We start from the raw sequence: 22185 nt of genomic DNA, 5'->3' as shown, positions 1-22185 counted from the left end.
GATTGATATACACTGCTTGGAAAATGAAGAGTTGGTTTATACACAAATCAAATGCGGGATTGGGATCAAGTGCGGGGTTGGTGAATATACTAGGAATAACGAAACTTCAGAAACATTATCAGGAGAGTATTTGTTGTAACAATCTGATACTCTATTATCTATGGCTAGTGACTGAATGTCGATTAAAAAAAATAAATTAGGTACAACAAAATACTAAACATTATCAACTACAGTTTTTCGCTTTTGAATAGCATTGGACTTAACACGCTTTTCAAAACTAAAAGATTGCTTTTTTTAAATCGAAAATTCCCCTTTAAAATGCCCTGTTTGAAATTACTGCGCAGTTCCCTTATTCCATTCTGGGAAAAACCTCCCAGATACCCAATTCTGTGTGACAAAGATTTTAAATAAACTCTTGGTGTATATTTGATGATTTTTGTATATGTCCGCAACGAAATATACAGGGAATACTATATTCAAAGTAGACGTTTGTCCGTCCGTTGTCCGTCCGTCTTTCTGTCCGTTTTTCCGTAGAAACAAACTTTTTCGACGATGTATCCTATGCTATGCAACAAATACCATTCAAACTCACATGCTGTGTTCCGTGTTAATGATATGAAGTTATGCCTGTGCTTCAATAATTATTTAACGTAAGCATATGCTAAAGTTACACCCCTTTTTAACTTAGAATTATAATAAATAATTATTACAATTTGCTACATATTACGATATGCGTCGTCGGGTATTCATCACTACAACGTTACAAGGTCTTGTTTAATCAATAACTGTGCACGTAATTATTTATACGAGGTGTATTATTGTCAATACCCTTTTTATAATGAAAATAGCCTTCGTTTATTGTATTTAATGGCTTCAAGTTTACTTCGCAAAAGTACTTTAATTAAGAAATAAAAAATACACAATTTTTTTTTGAGTCTGCATACATGTTCTTGATATTTGTAGTCAACGAATACTTGATTTTATTAGCAATGTGATTTTCGCGTTAAATAAGATATATCAAACCTACTAATTACAGACTATTTAAGTGCACACCCCCAACAATCATCACAGAAGGCGCATTGTTTTTAAAGCGTTATCATCAAAACGAAGAATTACACAAATTACAAGACCAGGGATTGTATAAATTAATCTTCGATTGTATACTTAACAAAAAGGCAAATATTTCCTGATGTGACATTTTCACTTTATATTCCCCACGCTTTTATTGGATTATAAGTCGCTTTGAATATTTTATTGGTAAAAAATGCTAAGTTTGATATGTATGTCTCTGCGTATAAACTCAACGGGAAGACTGTTTCACAAATAGTCAATAACGCTTCGGTAAAGCTCAATTTAAAATAACATCGTTATTGCTTTTTTTATGTACACTGCAGGGTTAATAACAGAACATTAATCCTCCAAGAGGGGTAAGAGATTGGTGTTGTTAAATACTAGTAATGTGCTTTATTAACATGAATATGCATACTGATATTTCGTTGTACTTGTTTTACAGAAATGAAATGTAAATAAAACACAAACACACGATCACATGACAGCACGCGCACGCACCAGTCACTTTTGCGAACTAGAAACTAGCAAGAAAACTAACCAGCATGTCTGTATTGTACCTATGCAGCAAACAGCCAGACCGAATAACCAGTCAACCATCTACTGACATACCATATCACAGGTCACACCATCCTCATAAATTACCTTCACCTTTAGTAAAAAGGTTAACATATTGCACATAGGAGCCTCTTAAACCATACATTTTTCTTGAAGAGCATTATAATCTTGATGCAAATTACAAAAAGGTATGTCATGCCATATGTTTTTGAAAATTCGACACTTATCAAGATTGACAGTTGTTGTATTTTCAAAAAAAGTGCAAGCTTCTTTTTAGTTGAGTGTGACTCACTTTTGAATAAGTTTCCCGCTGTTGCCTTTGAGCTTTAAAACAGGTCAAGAAAAGAATAACATGACGAGTTTCTTGCATATCTTCCTGTTTTAACCGACTGTTACCTTACAAGTTAATTCCATCGACAGCTTGAAGGATACCTAGGCTGTAAAATTATCCTTACAAATCGTAGCAACATAAATATATATAAAATCAGCAGGAACTTGATATGACGAGATATATTTTTTCCAGTCAGACATCTGTGATGAGATGACCAACACACCGTCTTTAAGAACCAATATTAAAATTGACCAAATAATTTGCAATCCAAGTCCACAACAAGTCCATTAATTAATCAGTCTATCAATCATCCAAACACCCAACCATATACAAAACACCACTTACCTTGCTGAAAGCAACCCAAACCAGTCCACCAGACCATCAAACCACCAATTAATCACAACAATCAACTAATCGCCCAGCCAACGCACACTTAAAAATATATAAAAAGCACGAACTAACTGGCAAGCAGACAGAAAAACAATAACAGCAATTACAAAACAACTCTGTCGTCAATGAATGAACTACCGAACGACTAAATATCGTGATAAAATACAATGATTTAATGGCGAATGTATCGTTCCCGCTTTATGTATACTCGTCGTTTTACGAACAAGTTATTAAACATTCATGCCACCTCCAATATGGGTAGTCAATTGTAATAAAAATCGATCCTTTTCTTGGAAATTTAATCAGGATGTTAAGCACTTTGATTGGTTCAATGCATACTGTACCACAAATCAGTGGATGGCTGATAGTTGTTTTTTAATGAAATTTATTTAATATAACACAAAAATATATGAAAAATGAAACATCAGCAGGAGAAACAATATTTAAAGCATCCGCTTGTCTTTGTATAATGCAAGAGACTAATTATCTACACAATAGTTAATAGGTTATAATTATCTACACAATAGGCAATAATTATTCACGAAACATACACAAAGATAACACAAAAGGATATAATTATTCACGAGACATACACAAAGATAACACAATAGAATATAATTATTCACGAAACATACACAAAGATAACACACTAGGGTAAAATTATTCACGAGACATACACAAAGATAACACAATAGGATAGAATTATACACGAACATACACAAAGATAACACAATACTGTAAAATTATTCACGAAACATACACAAAGATACAATAAAACACACACTCAAAATGCATGTTTCAAGTTGAATTCTGAGAAAAGATTACTTTCCGATATGATGATATTCAAAAAATAAAATTTCGGATATACAAAACTTAACAGCGTAGAAAAGTAATTTCCAGCTCAAAGCACAACAGTCAAGCGCGTTGATGTCCTTTTATTTGGAGGGAACTTAAAATGTATGTCATTTTATTTGCAGATCACTGACATTGGATTTGGAGGAAAATAAAGGTGACTTTACTTTTATGCCGAAAATATAATTGAAAGCAGTTGGCATGTGAAATCAAATGCCGATATCATGTGGTTTAACGTAATTGTCAGCTGACACTAGTGCAAGTTCATTAAACTAGGCGTGATTTTCAACGCAAATTGAAATCAAATGTCACGAGTGATTTCTCGATAGGAGATTTAGCAGGCACTCTGCCGACCAATGTATTTTATATATATTAAACCACCGTGAACCTTTCCTCCCAGTTTCCAGTCAATCTTGTTAAGTAGTAAGAAGTTACTCTGATTTAATTGGCTGGACAGTCGCTCGGGATTTTTTATTGGTAATAAATGCCAAGTTTTCTTTTTATGTCTCCGAGTATGAACTCCACGGGGACAGTGTCTAACAAAGAGGAATATTTGACACAGTGTTGGCATCACTTGGAGCAAAACTCTAGTCCTTTGATCAAGGATAGTAAATACTTGTAAATGAATATCCATGACTTGAAATGCATGCAGATACAAAGCATTATATGCTTACACATTATATTACATTACTATATATGACACGAGATGCAAATACATTATATAATACGTTATTCTAATACCTAACCTAAAATGCATATTCATGAAACGACATGTCTTTACATGAACTGTCATGTCTTAACATGACATGACATGCATATTTATGACATAACACGCGTATACATGCTATGTACAATACATGACATGATTATACATGGTACGAAATTCACATGCATGGCACACCATGTCTTTACATGACACAACTTGCTTACACATGAAACGACATGCCTATATATGACTTAACATGTCTATACATCACATGATATGCCTTTACATGACATGATTTGTCTACAAACGAAACGACATGTCCATACATGACATGGCTTGTCTATAAATAACATGTCTATACAAGACAGGTCATGCATATACATGACACGTCATGACTCTACATGACGAACCATGCCTATACATGAAACGTCATGATTATACATTCCGCAACACGACTAGACTATACATGTCACGTAATGCCTAAACAGGACATGACATTACAATTATTCGACAACACATCACAATACGTAAAAAATGAAAGTAAGATAATAAGGCAGAGGCCCTCAAACAGCTTCGATTTTGCGAGGAATTCGTAACGGGTTACCACTTTATTTCAAATGGATATGTATGATATCGGTAATTAATAATTCGATAAGGTACTTAACGGTCTTTGACTTTATGTTTAAACCACAGACGCTTCTTTCAATTAAAATAATTGAGGGGCGCTCTGGGAAAAAGGGGCTTACTAGATGTGCTTTAAGTGTCTTTGTATATTTAAATTGTTGGTGCACCTTTTCTCCTGATACAGTCGAAATAATGTCCTAAATTTGGAAATATAATTTAACAATGCATAAAACAAAAAAAAATGATATTAATATCTCGATGCCTATCAGCAACATGTCATAAATTACTTTAAATGTTAGCAAACATTAAATGGTGCACATGTGTGACCTTTTAGTTTTACTCTAAATGTGACTCGACCCCTGTCCAAGGGTCACATAACTTGTGTATGACACCTTTGAGGTAAATTATTTTCAAAAAAGGCATGATGACTGGTGACGATACAGTCCAGACAAACTGTATTATACCGCAATATGATATTTGATCTAGATGTAAGACATTGATCCTTGTGCTAAGAGACAGGCTACACAATCTGCAAATGGTGAACATCTGTGGTAAATTGCCTATAAATTGCAAGCTGTATAATGCTCAAATTTGATCTTTGACATCGATGTGTGGCATTGATTAAATGGCTTGGACGATGTCGTTTCCGTATCTTTAACAAGTGTGGTAAATGATTGTAAAATGCAGGATAAATTGATGAAAGTAGAGTATGGACGAAATATTAAATGGACATTTTAACCTTTGTCACTTAAGTGTGGACGCACCGACATATGACTTGTTGTGTCCACACGGTGAACATTTTAAATAAATTATTGTAAAGTTGCATAATGCATGACGAAGTGACAGTCCGGAATAGCTGTTTTTATTGCAAACTTGAAAATTCGTGTCTGACCTTGTCCTTCGAGTCAGGGAGACTGGTGCTCCACACGACACGTCCTCTTCTCATTAACCCATTTATGCCTAGTGGACTCTCCCATCCTTCTAAGTTGGGCCAATTTATTTCGAAAATTAGGGATGTCTAGTATATTAATTTCTATATTTAGAATATTTCTTACAGAAATTCCTTTAAGCAAACAGCGCAGACCCTGATGAGACGCCGCATTATGCGGCGTCTCATCTGGGTCTACGCTGTTTGCCAATGCCTTTTTTCTAGACGCTAGTCGTAAATGGGTAAAGGATTATTAATAGAAAGTTATATTAAAATTGCATGATACATTATTAAGTTACAGTGCGACCAAATTGTTCATGGCAAATTTGACCTTGACCTTTGAGGTATAACACGGGATACATTACCTCTTACTGAAGGTAAATTGTGGAAAGATTTTGTTTAATTGCATAATGAATGTTGAATAAACATTTTGGACAAGCTCTTTTTATTGAAACATTTGACATTTTAACTTTTTTGTATTTTTTTTTCTATGTGTGACTTTGACCTTGACCTTAGATGTAGGTAGACAAGTATTTCCCGCGACACACCGCCTCTTCATGATGGTCATATGTTGTACGTTATTTTAAAAGTGCATGCTAACTGACGAAATTACAAGACAGACATTTTGTTTTATGACGATCGGTATGAACATGTTAGTTCATACACCTCCTGCTTTTATGGATTTTTTTCGTTCGTCTCTTCTAAATGAAAATCCAGTGTAGGCGGAAAGTGTCGTCGCTGATTAGCCTGTGCAGACTGAACAGGCTAATATGCGACGACACTTTACGCACATGCATTAAGCCCCGTACTCCCAGAGCGACGCTCATATTTATTTCGAAACACAACACTCTGGCCAAGACAATATCACTGTCATTTTCGTGATCGTTGCGAGATTCACCTCTTTTTGCAATTGCTACTTATATTATTAAGACATCTAAGTTTCTTCTAACAACCGTATAATCTCGTATCAAGTTTATTAATAAAATGTAAATTCATGCATATCACATTCACAGCAAATGTCTTTCAACGTGTTAAATTATGTAAAATAATTTAATAGATTTTCTGTAAAAATGTAACTTCCAGTTGCAAATATTGGATGTACTGTACTTAAATAATTTTTCTCAAAACTACACATTAACACGGAATAACAAAGGGAGGCTACTATATCTCGCCGAATTGAATTTTAAATGAAAGTTTAGCCCCCCTTTCATTGAATTTAATCTTGCTTGTAAGAAGTATTCCAAAACGGTTTAACAATTGGCACGAAACGCACATATTTCGACAAGGATAAAATAAATTTAGTCAATAATGCGTGGATACTTATATTATTTGAGGCAACGGTTGGTATCGTGGATTGTATGGATGGGGGATTGAAGCGCGGGCGTCACACGTGTTCTCTTTCTCGTAGTAATACTCGCGCTGGTAATCGTACCCATGCTCGAACCCCTAACGTTTCTAGAACGCGTTCTCGTACTCGTAGTGATACTCGCACTGGTTATCGTACCCATGCTCCAACCCCTAACGTTTCTAGAACGCGTTCTCGTACTCGTAGTAATACTTGTAATCGTACCCATGCTCAAACCCTTAACGGTGCTAGAACGCGTTCTCGTACTCGTAGTAATACTGGTTATCGTACCCATGCCCGAACCCCTCACGGTGCTAGAACGCGTTCTCGTACTCGTAGTAATACTGGTAATCGTACCCATTCTCGTACCCCTAACGGTGCTGGAACGCGTTATCGTACTCGTAGTAATACTGGTAATCGTACCCATGCTCGTACCCCTAACGGTGCTAAAACGCGTTCTCGTACTCGTAGTAATACTCGTAATCGTACCCATGCTCGAACCCCTAACGGTGCTAGAACGCGTTCTCGTTCTCGTAGTAATACTCGTTATCGTACCCATGCTCGAACCCCTAACGGTGCTAGAACGCGTTCTCGTTCTCGTAGTAATACTCGTAATCGTACCCATGCTCGAACCACAACGGTGCTAGAACGCGTTCTCGTATTTACATGAATAGTCGTACTCGTATTCGTACTCGTATTCGTAATCTGCGGACAAGTCTTTAAGCAAATTGTTCAAGGTACAGTTCAAACAAAAATATCATTTACCTAGGCGCAAGGCTTTTCTGAAGTATAGACTTCATGTGCAGCCATGTTGAACACAAATGCCTCTTACCCGAGCATTATATTGAGAGTTTTCTATTCCGGTGATTTTTTTCTTGTACATTTTAGAACACTCGTATTGTTTTCTATTGACACTTAAACATTTTTCTCGAATATCGAAAGATTTGAACCACATTCCATATCACTTATACATATCAATCTTTCACATTTCTAGTAAATCATTTATTTAAAACCAGTAAAACACATGTCAACACAATTATCAGATTATAAATAAACGCATGTATTTAATATGCAAAGCGTGCAACGGTGTTTAACCTCGTGCAAAGCGTAAAATGGTGTTTCACCTAGTGCAAAGCATGCCACGGTGTTTGTCCTCCTGCAAAGCGTGCTATGATGTTTCACCTCGTGCAAAGCATGCCACGGTGTTTCACCTCGTGCAAAGCGTGCCACGGTGTGTCACCTCGTGCAAAGCATTCCGAGGTGTTTTCCTTCGTGCAAAGCATGCCACGGTGTTTCACCTCGTGCACAGCATGCCGAGATGTTTTCCCTCGTGCAAAGCATGCCACGGTGTTTCACCTCGTGCAAAGCGTGGACAATTTCAAGGATGGAATATTATCTCGTCTCGTGAATTAAATGCTGACTCATTCGCTTTTTTTTCCCCATTGGATCGTATTTTGAGAAACATGTAAAGTGAAATAAAATACTAATTCTTAAAATCATTTTTTTTTCTCAACTGAACCTTATACGTTTTTTTTTAATTCATTGATAACTGAGCGTAAGCGATTGTTTATTCGAATGTGCTTATATTAATAAATGTAAGGTGCATGTTTTATTTAAGAATTAGTGTTCATGTAATAGTTGTTTATCGTTTAATAAACAAAAAAATGAGTTCATAGTCTTAAGAAATAAAGCACCACCAATCAGATCAAAAACGCGAGTATAATGTCGATTATAACATGATGTGACATATGCATGGGAGAAATAAAGCACCACCAATCAGATAAAAAATGCGAGTATAATGTCGATTCTAACATGATGTGACATATGTATGGGAGTCTAAATGAGAACTTTATTGTACAATGTTGCGGTCAGGTCCGGGACTACTTTGTTCGAGACTACTTTTTGCGAACTTTATTGGATAGTTTAACAGTAAGCATTTCCTTCTTTGGTTAGCATCCTGTTTTAAGGAAAGTTGTTGAGTATCATGTCATAATTTTGAACAGACAATCAAAACGAACAAATTTAAAATAGAACTACGGAACAGAGTTCCAACATACTTTTACTTTTTGGTAACGTTTTTAGGTCTTCATTTTGAATTTTCGAGTATTAAACGATTTCACCTACTTATTTACAACTGTCTGGATAAGACATGCACGACTTAAATGTACTTTGGCAAACAACGTCATTTAGCAAGTTGACATCAGTCAACTATAGAACATTTCATTATAAGGGCAGTAATTCGCGTTCTTCTTGGGTCCTTAAGAGTAATAAATGTGTAAGAGTGTGTTCCCTTTGTTATTTAAAACCAGTTTTTATCCAAAAAAGAATGTTGGTAAAATGTTCAAGGAAATTAGATGTTATGATGTTTGAGGTTATTGTCATTTTTCATTTTGGTAAAAATTTATACAACTTATTGTGAAAAAAACTTTTAAAGTATACTTGACAACTTACATATATGAGCCTCGCCTTAGGAAATATTGGCTTAATGAACGTGCGTTAAGTGTGTTCCCAGATTAGACTGCCCAGTCCGCAAATGCATTTAGCACCGTTTTCCCAGAGCGAGGCTCATACATATTATGATATTAGTTAGAATAATACTGTTAACTTTTGCATAATAAAAAATAACCTCAAGGGCCACGTGTATGAAAAAATCTCTTAGTAAATTCCTTGATAGAAAATATTAAGCTAGATATATAATTTCGGTTAAATTGTTTATAAAACAATTTACTAATTATAAAACGTAAAACATGTTCCCAGCAAACATGCATATATGGGTCCCATATGGGCTGTTTCTGGGCAAACCCATATGGGTTAGCCCATATGGGAGTCAATTGGGACCTATATGGGCTAGCCCATATGGGAATGCCCATAAGGGTCCCATATAGGTCCCATATTACTGCGCTATCAGGAAAAAGATATAAACTTGTATTTATTTGATTAAAAACTCATTTCTTAAAACGTATGTATGACTAACTAGATGTAAACTCCTAATATTTTACCCAAAAATAAAAAAATCAATGCATAAGCAAAATAAATGCAGCCCATATGGGTCCTATACGGGTCCCATATATGAGTCATTTGGGACCTATATGGGCTTGCCCATATGGGAATGCCCATAAGGGTCCCATATTACTGCGCTATCAGAAAAAGTCGTTTTATATGCAACACTTTTAATGAAATATTTAACAAAATTATATTTTCGTTCCACAAAACATAAATGTGGTCAATAATAAATTTGCAGCTTGTGGTTAATTTTACCGATAGCGGGCCGACAACGGCCCGTTGTGGTCGTAAATGTTTTCGTTCAGCCGCTAATCAAAAAGCGGTTTCTATTAAGTTCATGTATGAGGTTTCGGAGTTTGGTGGACGGAAGACTATTCCAAATAATATTGATTTTTTATTGCATAATTTTATTTCAATCCATACACATTCTAGTCCGTTTGGTTCAAGATCATGTCTACGTGTGTATGTTAGTTTTTCATGTAAATATATTGCTACCCCACCGTGCGGATCAAGCGGTCTATCCTTTCGGATCGGTGAGTGATAACCACGGAAACAGATATCATTCGAAGGCGTTGCACTACTAAGCCATGTTTCAAAAACTTTATTACATCAAATGAATTTAAACTTGAGTAAAGAAGATCAGTTTGCACTACGTTGTACGTTATAGTGGACAAATGGAAACATGTTTCGCGCGGAATTAACAAAACTACTCTCCGAAGAGCTCGGACTTGAGTATGAAGTATTGCGTGATTCTGCCAATGAAGGGTTTGAATGTACGTCTCTGGCTCATGATAGAATTGTGTGTAAATAGAGACATCACGAAAAATATGCGTATCAATTGGGATGACAGTAAGAGTAAAAACAAAAAAAGTTATAAAGGTATATTTAAAGAAATTATTATAGTTTAAATGTCAGAGATGTGAAAATGCTGGTTATGTAAACAATATACCTATAGATACAGTGCATAGTACAATTTTTGTTTCATCTTCTAGTAGTTTGGCAAACAATACATGTTTTTAAGGAATTTATCTAAAATTGTAAAATTATTTAGCCACAGTTCATAGACAATTTATGTATGTATATCTACTTTTATACAATTCAAAATCTATGAAAATCATGAAGAGCATATAATCGAAATTGCAAAATATAGTGCGATCAACATAGATGGTTTTTAAAACACATACAACAATGTAGCTTGTTTTATGTATAGTAAATTTGTAATTTAATCATATGACAAAAGTGAAATAATATATATTAAATTTGTTATTAAATCGTATAAAAATATACAAACAGTGTACTATCTAATAGGAGTATAAGAAGTTAGTTTGTTGGATAAGTTAAGAGCAAACAAATAACCGGAGAGTTAGTCTTCTCTTGAGTTTAATTGTTTGGATAAGGATTCAGTAGTATGCAGCCTTAACGATGCTATTTTTAGGTCGGTCGGTTTACCTAGTAAACCTGATCTACATGCCGAAATAGAGAGCGCCTTAAAATTCAGGTATGCATATTTGTTTGTTTTGATGCTATGTCGAAGGTTGGTAGTTGTTTTCGGAACTCTCCAGTCTGTTTTTTTCCCGATATCTGAGCACGCGCGGTAGGTACAAACAAAAGCTGACTAGCATATTTTAAAAAGAGTGAATCAATAATTTCTCTTATCGCTGAAAAGTAAATACCACTTTTTTCTGCTCAAACGATCGTTAAAGTTGATAAAAATACCGTGATTTAATAATTTTCTTTTGATGATCTAATCTCGATCGTGTTTAATTGGTAAGAATACACGATATAATGCTGCATGTACATGTAAACAGCTTCGGTCACGTAACTATGTCATTGCTTATACTGTGCATATTTTATACTATTCAAATATACGTAAAATCATATAGACAAATACCAGACAACCTAAACCTTACTATCCTCAGTCCATTCGTAGTACTAGAACTAATATATCATTCCATATCAGTTAAATATTAATATATCTATTGATATAGCTCTATTGTGATGCTTTTCTTTAATCTAATCTGAAAAGTAAAGATATTTATTCGCTAAAGACTAAGACCTTAAAGGGACTGTCAACCACGAATGACGAAAAAAAAAAGTTCTAAAATACCGTATTTTTTTTACAATTTTCAGTTTATATTGATTAAAATATCACGACTGGTATATTACATTTCTTGAAAAAAGTTCATATTTGCAGTATAATCGGTAATAAAATTTCGCGATGTGAAATCGAAAGTACGTCGCAAAAATAGGTGGCATAACGATTTACAAACTATAAATAACGCAAGTAGATTGGTCATTATATATATAAAATATATACAATTCACTACGCATGCACAATTTGCATTTCTTGGTTTACCACGTGTCGATGATGATCAATCTACTGGCGTTATTTATAGTTAACTGGTAGTTATCAGGTAGATATACCCAAAATATGAAAACTTAACAACTTTGTTCAAGTTATGTAATATACAAGTCGTGATATTTAAATCAATATAAACTAATAATTGTAAAGAATACGGTATTTTACAACTTTTCTTTTCTTCGTCGCCGTGGTTGACAGTCCCTTTAAGATTAGAAGGCACATCACTAACGAGCTTTACCATACAATACGTTTATTTGCTATATCTATAAAGCATGCCGAAAAACAAGAACATGAATAATGATTTAAGAAGAAATATTGCATATGTCAAGCCGTTGTATATGCTCATACAGCTGACAAAGTCTGTTTTTCATGTCTTTTAAGGATATTAGCTACTGGACCCATTCGTATAGGCGGATGTACATCTGAACAATGAATTTAGACATTAATCCTGTATTAAACGTCTGGCATACATATATATCAGTGTTATATTTGTTATGGGTAACTATTAATAATAATAGTAATAACAACAAAATACTTGCATTTTGACATTTCCTAAAAGGAGCACTACTGTCGTTTAAATACTTATTATCCACTACTGAATGGAAAGCAGATCGGATATCGAAGTTGTTGGTCATTCTGTATTAATGACAATGTATGTACCTCCTGCGCGCGCTCAGAAATCGGAAAAATCCACAGCCTGCGAGTTCCGAATTAAATCTATTAGTGCGGGTCTGTGAATGTATCTATAATTTTGCGCGTAAACAATCCATTTCGAGCCTTAGTTTCGACTTGGTATCATGAACTTTCTGTACACATTATTTAACAAGATGTTTTGTTATCTTCAGTTTCCAAATATAGGTTAATAAATACATGACAGTATGACTAAGGGTCTTTAACTTAATAGGAATGCTGCGCACCAAAAAATGTGTTATTTCAAGTTTAAACCTTTAGAACTTTAAGCGCAAATATGATAAAGGCAAAACCATTATAATAATCTTCACCTTGTTTAGCAAGCTTGCTGTTCTTATCCCTTAATGCTTCAGCCCATTCAATCATGATATTCCGCGAACTATCCGTGTCACTGGTTTCTGCCATCTTCTTAGATAATGTTGGTCGAGATGGATCCGCTCATGAAATCACAAATCTTAACTTGGCTGATTAGTCTCCTGAAATTCAATCGAATAACATACATCGACAGTCGGTCCGTCGTCAAATATGTCATGACCAGTCGTTTCTTCGTCTAAAACATAAGCGCAGGCAATCTTTTTATCGTGTTGTGATTGTTTTTATGACGTGTTCACGGTTATGCAAGGATCTTACAGAAAGTCCAATCAGGAAAAGCTTTTACAGACCGCACTGCGACGGCGAATAAAACGTCGAAAAATTGTATCTGGTATAGTTTGAAATTTCGAAAGGGACGAATGCTCACAGACGTCTTCACTGCTGCAACAAATTAGTAAATAATACGTATTGTTATTACATGTGTGCTCTTTGCTTTTTGAAGGACCGGGAATAACGTGACCACACGAACGTTTCTTGTACATGTCTCAAATAGAATCAATGGCTGACAAACGCCGGAAATTGGAATTGTAAAAGCCACAACCTCCGGAAATAATTTGTGTTGATGAGTTTTTTTTACAGCTCTTCTTTCGTTTCGTTATCTGCGTCAGCGTTAGTAGTATTGTCGTCAACTAATCAAACTATTTTACACTTCTGAGCAAGTCGGTCCATCGCGAAATACGTAAGCGTATTTTGGTCCTTGGTAAAAAAAATCAGCGCAAGTCGCTCGTTTGTCAAACAAACGTAAACGCCAATCGTTGGTCATCAGATACGTCACCACTAGTTGTACCTCGTTCAATTCGTCATCGCCAATCGTTCCGTCGTCAAATTTGTCATGGCCAGTCGTTTCTTTGTCTAGAATATCAGCGCATGTAATCCTTTTATCGTGTCATTAGTGTTTTTATTACGTGTTCACAGACGTCTTCGGCGTCGTCATTTGTTTTCAGGATCTGCAATTGCAGAGACCCTCATATCACCGTCACATATGAAAAAGAAACATGACATGTGGTTCCTTGTAAATGATTCGGAATCTTTCGGTAAAAAATATGGTTACAAATCGCAAAGGATAGGTAACCACAAAATGTTTCTCGGGGGGAGGTGCCGCGAAACCCCCTTAACCGCCTCGGTTTTAATTGCCTCTGGCTACGCCTCTGATTTACATGATTCAATGCAAACGTAAATACCGTCAATCTGCGAGCGTTATTTGTCGTGTATTAGCTCCGCTCTGTTAACCGACCTTACCTTTCGCCTTGTTCAACGTTTAACTTTTCGATCGAAAGTTTTGATAGTTTACAATTCCACGTGCATGAATGTGTTTATCTTGTTTAATTAATTGTATTTTTGATAACAGCAAACATGTGTTTTGAATAAATTGCTTTGCGTTCGTGATAAGTCATGTTATGAAATAAGTTTGGACCTTTAAGATTTGCACAATCGTTTGATCTTGAGCAACATTTTGTTTTTGCTGTGCAACATCTAACAATATTGAACAATATTGCACATTTACAAAGTCCGTATTTGTTGAACCATGCATTCATGCCGATAAAAATTGTTTTGACAAGGACATCGCTTCTTTCGAAAGATTGCATATATGAAACCAAACGTCTTAATACACATACTGCGACATTATTAAGGTTAATGTGACTCACTTCAAATATGCGTTCTTGTGCGCACAATACCGACAGCTGTAGTTATTGGAAACTCTTGTCGTTAACAATAAACACAACCGATTATGATGCCACAAGTAAAAGTTTGTGTAGGTATCTTTTCCCGAAAAAGGGCAATATGCGTGAAAACCTGTATTACTTAAATACACTTTAATACGCTGCATAGTTCATTAATTATATTTAATTGAACTTTAAACCGAAACATCACATGCATTTAGTTCAAAACAAATATTTGATCGTCTCCATACTTTCCGCATTGGGATTTCCCCTTTGCTTGAACTGATGATGGTTTCAATAGTTGAATCACTCATGAAACTCTCCAGGTTATAATTGTTAAAGATGTGTTTTGAATGTAATTACGCTGTTTCCTTGTCGTTAGCAAGTTACCATCTCTTCCTTAACAATGCATTTTTTTAATCGACGAAACTTTAACAGTGAGGTTTTGGTTTGAAGTGTTCACAACATGCAACACCTCTAAAAGCGTTTCTTATTGTTCCCGATTCGGGCGGGTTTAATTAGCTCGATGCGATTAGTTGGTAGATCGTATCTGCATTCCATGCAAAACGTTATATCTTGAACCGAAGTCCTTCAGATCAAAGTATGCTAGCTGATGTTTTAGCTCGTCTATTTCCGTACGAAGTCGGCGGTTGTCGGCCGACTCACGGCGTTCTTTCGCTAACGTTTGTAGTCGAGCGCAGTCATACAAATTTTTATCGCCTTTATTATTGGTTGTTTTCGGTGTGTTAATGAATCTTTATGTGCCTGTCGCACTTTTTCCTATTTTTTGTAAATTCACAATGTCCTCTTGTATTGAACAATGCTTCGTTGGCCTGTCTACGGGACGTGCTTCTTGTTCCGTCAATTTACAACAAACAAAGAAAAGACGGACCCGATCTAAGACTGAAATCTTCACGGAGTAAAGGGCAATTTCCCTGCAAAGTTCATGGACCTCGGTAGCATAATTCAATAAAACGTATGAAAAAACAATCTTACCGTTTTTGCCGTTACATTATGCATCAAAACTAACTGCCCAGCGCCGTTTGAAACCATTGTTTACATACATATCAACTGGCAGACATTTTAAACACACGAGCGATTTTATTGGTCTAATGCGAAGGTGTGTATTTACACCTGAAGATTTCTTTCATTAATCGGGTCCGATCAACAACGAGTAGGTCACGCGAGTTGTGTATCGTGTTATTTCTTAAAATTTGACCCATCATTGTTTAGAAAGGAAATTCATTTCTGCGTTGAATAAAACCAAGTTCGTGAAAATCAAAGCACAATAGATGAAGTTATGGCCGTTCAAAGCGATGCACCCAGTTTTTTATGGTGATTTTGAGTTGAATACCTTGTTATATATATATTTGATTGTGAATTTGTTTGCAGAAAAGTTGATTTGTCGTTATAATTTGATTATTTATCATTCAAAATTATATTTTCACAAATTAATATCTTAGCCACACGCTAACCACCTGTGATTTTCATCGGTGACAATAACACATTTTCGTAACTACTTTTTCTTTTTTTGTATTATCATATCAAGATTTACTTCAAGATATATATATATATATATATATATATATATATATATATATTCTATGATCACGAGTGAATTAAAAACGATATTTCAAATTTTCTTTTTATTTATGCTTTTTTCACCGTTTATTAACATTGTAAAGGAGTTTAACCGAAGAATTTCGCTGGGATAATGACGTTATTGGTTTCTTGAAAAGGGGCGTGAAAGAAACAGAACACTCGTGAAAATATATTTTCTATGATCACTCGTGAAGTAACAAACAATTTATTCTGACATGAACAAATATCCTCTATGTATTTATCTACTAAAATATACACATTTGCATACATTCCCTAAATGCTTGGCCGCTTTTTCATTCTTTGCCTTGTTTTGAAAGCTTTTTTTTAATAATAAACTGGTGTTGCTTATATGAGGCTTGTTTGCACTTTATTTAACAGTTTTGTGTAAATGGAATTGAGCCGTACTCTGTAAAAATGGGGTTTAATGCATGTGGATAAAGTGTCATCCCAGATTGCAGTCTGCACAGGCTAATCAGGGACGACACTTTCCGCTTTTATGATTTTTTTTCGTTTTAAAAAAGTCTCTTCTTAGCAAAAGTCCAGTTTAGGCGGAAAGTGTCGTCCCTGATTAGCCTCTGCGGACTGCACAGGCTAATCTGTGACGACACTTTTTGCACATTCATATAACCCCCTTTTCACAGAGCTCGGCTCAATTGGTGAATATTTACACGATATAAATCTCAAGAATGTTACATATCCAGTTATGTGTGATCAGCACAAATCGATTTAAAATTAAGAAAAATACCAACGGTTATATATGTTTTGAAGGAATAGCAATATTTTTAGCTCATCTATTTTTTGAATTTTTTTTTATGAGGTATCGTCATCACCTTGGCGTCAGCGTCGGCGTCCGGTTAAGTTTTGTGTTAAGGTCCAATTTTCTCATTAAGTATCAAAGCTTTTGCATTCAAACTTGGTACACTTACTAACTATCATGAGAGGACTGGGCAGGCAAAGTTAGATAACTCTGGCGTGCATTTTGACAGAATTATGTGCCCTTTTTAATCTTAGAAAATTGAAAATTTGGTTAAGTTTTGTGTTTAGGTCCACTTTTCTCATAAAGCATGAAAGCTATTGCATTCAAACTTGGTACACTTACTAACTATCATGAGGGGACTGGGCAGGCAAAGTAAGATAACTCTGGCATGCATTTTGACAGATTTATGTGCCCTTTTTATACTTAGAAAATTGAAAATTTGGTCAAGTTTTGTGTTAAGGTTCACTTTATTCCTAAAGTATCAAAGCTATTGCTTTCATACTTACGACACTTACTAACTATCATAAGGGAACTGTGCAGGCAAAGTTATGTAACTCTGACTGGCATTTTGACAGAATTATGGCTCCTTTATACTTAGAAAATTGAAAACTTAGTAAAGTTTTGTGTTTTGGGCCGCTTTACTCCTAAAGTATCATAGCTATTGCTTTCAGACTATCATAAGGGGACTATCAAGTTGCATAAATATGGTTGTCTTTTTGGCGGCATTATGGCCCTTTTTTGACATAGTAACTTTGAATATATGGTTCAATTTTGTGTTTACATCCACTTTACTACTAAAGTATCAAGGCTATTGCTTTCATACTTCATATACTTTCATACTATCATGAGGATACTGTACCTGGCAAGTTGAATTTTACCTTGACCTTTGAATGACCTTGACACTCAAGGTCAAATAATTAAATTTTGCAAACATTGCCATGACTGCGTTATTTATGATCAGATTTGATTGATACTTTGACAAAACAACTCTAACATGACATACTACAATAGACTCCACCCAAACCATCCCCCATGCCCCCCGAATCCCCTTTTGTTGAAAGATCATCTTATAAATGACCACACCCTCACACTATACCCCCCCGACCCCACCCAACCCCCACCCCCAATTTGTTTTTGGAAACATGGTTAAAAAACAAAAATATTTATTTTTATTATTTTATTTTTGAAATACCGTCCAACTATCCCACCCAAGAACCCCCCCCCCAAAAAAAAAATTTTTTTTTATTATTATTTTGTTTTTGCATTTGTATTTCTTATTTTTGGAAGATAATGTAATAAATGATCACACCCCCAAACTATACACCCCTCTCCACCCCACCCATCCATCTTTTTGATTGAAGTATTGAGATAGTTCCCTTCACCTTTAAAAAAAAAAGATGAGCGGTCTGCATCCGCAAGGCGGTGCTCTTGTTTTTATACGTTTTTACCAAACCAAAATGTCCGCGTCCATTTATTTACTATTTTGTGGGGAACTTTGAATAACCAGGTATTTCACACGCACTGAAACAAAAAATAACGGCTAAACTAAAAGTGTAATGCAGTCATATAGTTGTAGCCAACAAAAAAACGTTTAGACGATGTACTATTTTCCAAATTCCTCGCTACAGATCCAAAAAAGCTTAAACAACGTGCAAAACCTTGTACGAAATATTCTAAGCATGTTATCAAGCAAAAAATGTATTTATTTCGTTGTTTGTCGTCGTGAATAGCAAACACGTCAAAATTAAGTATGTTCAAACGATGTACAATTTTCATTTTTTATTGTCCTAAATGTTTGAGAAAACTACAGAAATCTAAGAAAAACGACAATAACCAGCGTACATAAGGCGACTAAGCGGGTACTCTGCGCATAGTTATCATTTATTTTGATATTATAAAATATGAGAATACCTTGATTTTCGTCATAAAGCGAGAGCTTTTTCCGCCATTTTGTGCGTACGATGTACTTTTGTGATCACGTTATTCCCCGCAGTGATATGCTCCCTATATATATATAGCTATATATATATATATATATATATATATATATATATATATATATATATATATATATATATATATATATATATATATATATATATATATATATGGGGAGCATAAAAATAAAAAAGCAATTCTTCCAAATAATATGTGGTCGGCGTCCGCATTTTGTGTCTACGGGCTCAACGACTGTATATAAGAAACATTAATCACAGCACAGGCACTAATTTCATATAATAATTCAAAACCAAGTCCAGTAAACATAATCCACAAGTTTAAAATGTTTTCGGTGAATTTAAAATTATGATTGGTCGCTTCATTACAGTTTGCATTTAAAGAATTTGGCAGACAGTTGGTACGGGCTTTTTGGGTATCGTAATGTATCTTCGTTGTTTCTTATTCTGGAACAAGTATATATTCACACGCTTTGTTCAATAAAGTATTTACAACATTATCATCTATCTTAAGCACAGACGAAATATTCCGACGTTATTAAAGACATTTTATTATGAAGATAAGATAAAATACAACATTTTATTTTATATTTATATTTCAGAACAAACTATGATTTGGACCTTCAGTACCTGGTTTTGCTATTCACAGTTATCAGCACAAAAGGTAAAACATGTTTAACATGTTTAACTGTACCATCTTTTTTTGAAAATGCTATCTTATATGAAATTGGCATAGTCACACACTGATTAAAAACTGTACTTTACTGTAATGTTATAGATAATGTTCTTACCACTTCTTTCAGTGCATGCACCAAGCTGTCCGGACAAACATAATTGTTATAGAAACTATTGCACACAATATGAAGATGGCTCCTATAGTTGTCGGCAAGGCTGCAACCGCGGTTATTGGGGGATGATTGCAGTTCTGTTCTTTGTTCAGAAGGTTGCATTGATGTGTGTGACAAAACTGATAGAACATGTTTATGTAAACCACACTTTACCGGCAAAACATGTGAGACCTGTGAACGCGGAAAGTATGGAAGCCAATGTGACACAAATTGTTCCAGAGGATGTTTAGGTCCATGTAATATGTATACTGGCGATTGTAAATGTAAGCCATATTTTTCCGGCCATTTATGTGATTACTGTGAAAATGGCATGTACGGTACAGAATGCAATCAACTTTGTAGAAAAAACTTCGAAAGGTGTGATACTGAATCCAGTTGCATGTATTGCAAACCTGGGTACCATGGGAATAGTTGCCAGTATGATTGCCCAAGTACGTGTTATTCCTGTATTTCTTCCGTTGAGTGTTCATCATGTAAGCCCGGGTATTATGGTCCTGACTGCAAATTAAGTTGTAGCGCTGGGTGTGGGTATAAAGGGTGTGGCAAACGCACTGCGTCATGTACCCCGTGTAAAAGGGGTTACTCCGGGCTCAACTGCTCAGATAAATGCTCCATAGGATGTAATTACATTTGTGAACACTCAAGTGGATTTTGTACTAACTGGTGCAAAGACGGATTTTATGGAGATAGATGTGAACATTCGTGTCCGAGCACATGTATTACTTGTTCGTCGTGGGAACACTGTAATACGTGTCCTAGTGGTACCTACGGATCCATGTGTGAAAAACAATGCCCTGACACTTGCCACGACTGTGTCGAGTGGGAACAATGCGTTTCGTGTAAGGCGGGTTTTCATAATATCTATCATCAATGTCGATGTTCGGACGGGTTTTGCGCGTCCAAGCAATGTCAGTCTTGCAATAATTCTTCGTATTATTCAAATGGTTCCACATGCTGCCCGTGTATGGGACACTGTAAATATTCAGTTTGTACGTCGGCCTCAGAGTGCACACACGGATGTGAAGATGGATATACTGGGACGGGATGTAGGTTACCATGTACCAAAATAGACACATAATGTGCAGCATGCAATGGGGATAGGTTACGTAATTTCAAGTGCACACGCTGCAATGAAGGGTACCATCCGATTGCAAACGGAACTTGTTTACCTTGTTCCGCTAACTGTGTGGAAGGTAAGAAAATACTATCAAATATTTTCTTTGGTTATCGGATGTAGTTTTCCTACTGTATTTTGATGTTATGAATAGACATAATTAACATTCGTATTTAATGTTTAAATATAAAACTTGCATGTGTACAAGCAGCGGCGATTGGAGGAGGGGTTGCAGCTCTTGTTTTAGTTGCCACCGTGATTGCCATCATACTTGTTTTCATGCGTAGAAAGTAAGTACACTATTCGCGACTTTTTAGTTACAGGCTAATGTTTTATTTGAATAGATTTGCCTACCGCGTGTTAACTTGTATTTGAAAATTTAAAAATAGTGATTCTTAAAATGAATCCAATATGTACTCATTCTTCTTTGCGTATGTGTATTATTTAAAACTACACCAATACAAATTATAACAAGCAATGCTTTAATTCTATACATTTTTACATCAACACCCCATTGAAAAGAAATCGTAAACCCAAGACTTCAGTTGTGCAAGAAACAGCTACAGCTGCCGACGACTCTGTTGCACCAGTGCATACGTTTGTTATGCAGGGTAATGAGCAGTGTTTTAATACTATACATATTTATTTATTTGAATTAAATGTGATTCGTGTTTTACACTTTACGCTAGTATTCAATTTGTATAAATGTCAATTTATTCGCGTATCATTGTATGATGTACTGAAACGTACCTCCTCCATCAGCGACTTAAACCTATGATCTCCAGGTCCCTTGCGATTGTTGGATAAGGTTGACAATAGTTTTATATACACGTGGTTTGAAACGGATTATATCCTTTTGCTGAAAGATTATGGAAGACAGAAATCCCTTATTGTTTTTAAATTTTGTACTCGAAATCATTTGTGTAACCATCCAATGGCAACCTATTTTGCAAAAGAGCATTACGGCAAACCAGATTTGAAACATTCCCAATATAATACACGACACATAATGGCCATGT

General features: G+C 35.3%; 1 protein-coding gene across 1 annotated transcript; it reads left to right on the top strand.

Moving 5' to 3' along the window:
• The first annotated feature begins 10487 nt into the window (after positions 1-10487).
• LOC127857296 (uncharacterized) lies at positions 10488-20566 on the top strand. The gene is made up of 4 exons (XM_052393706.1): positions 10488-10570; positions 11241-11303; positions 19807-19868; positions 20008-20566. Exons 1-4 carry the CDS (start codon positions 10488-10490, stop codon positions 20280-20282), a joined length of 483 nt encoding a protein of 160 aa, XP_052249666.1. The 3' UTR covers positions 20283-20566.
• Positions 20567-22185: the final 1619 nt, after the last annotated feature.

The sequence above is a fragment of the Dreissena polymorpha genome, chromosome 14 (genome assembly GCF_020536995.1).
Source record: "Dreissena polymorpha isolate Duluth1 chromosome 14, UMN_Dpol_1.0, whole genome shotgun sequence".
Taxonomy (NCBI): Eukaryota; Metazoa; Mollusca; class Bivalvia; order Myida; family Dreissenidae; genus Dreissena; species Dreissena polymorpha.
The sequence above is the reverse complement of the archived record's forward strand: the minus strand, read 5'-3'. Positions and strand labels throughout refer to the sequence as shown.

Bases quoted from the DNA above. Each gene is read 5' to 3' on its own strand.
- LOC127857296 (XM_052393706.1), top strand. From the start codon at position 10,488: ATGTTTCGCGCGGAATTAACAAAACTACTCTCCGAAGAGCTCGGACTT. The intron at 10,571-11,240 runs GTTTGAATGTAC...TGCTATTTTTAG, and splicing joins CGTGATTCTGCCAATGAAGG to GTCGGTCGGTTTACCTAGTA. The intron at 19,869-20,007 runs GTAAAACATGTT...CACTTCTTTCAG, and splicing joins CACAGTTATCAGCACAAAAG to TGCATGCACCAAGCTGTCCG.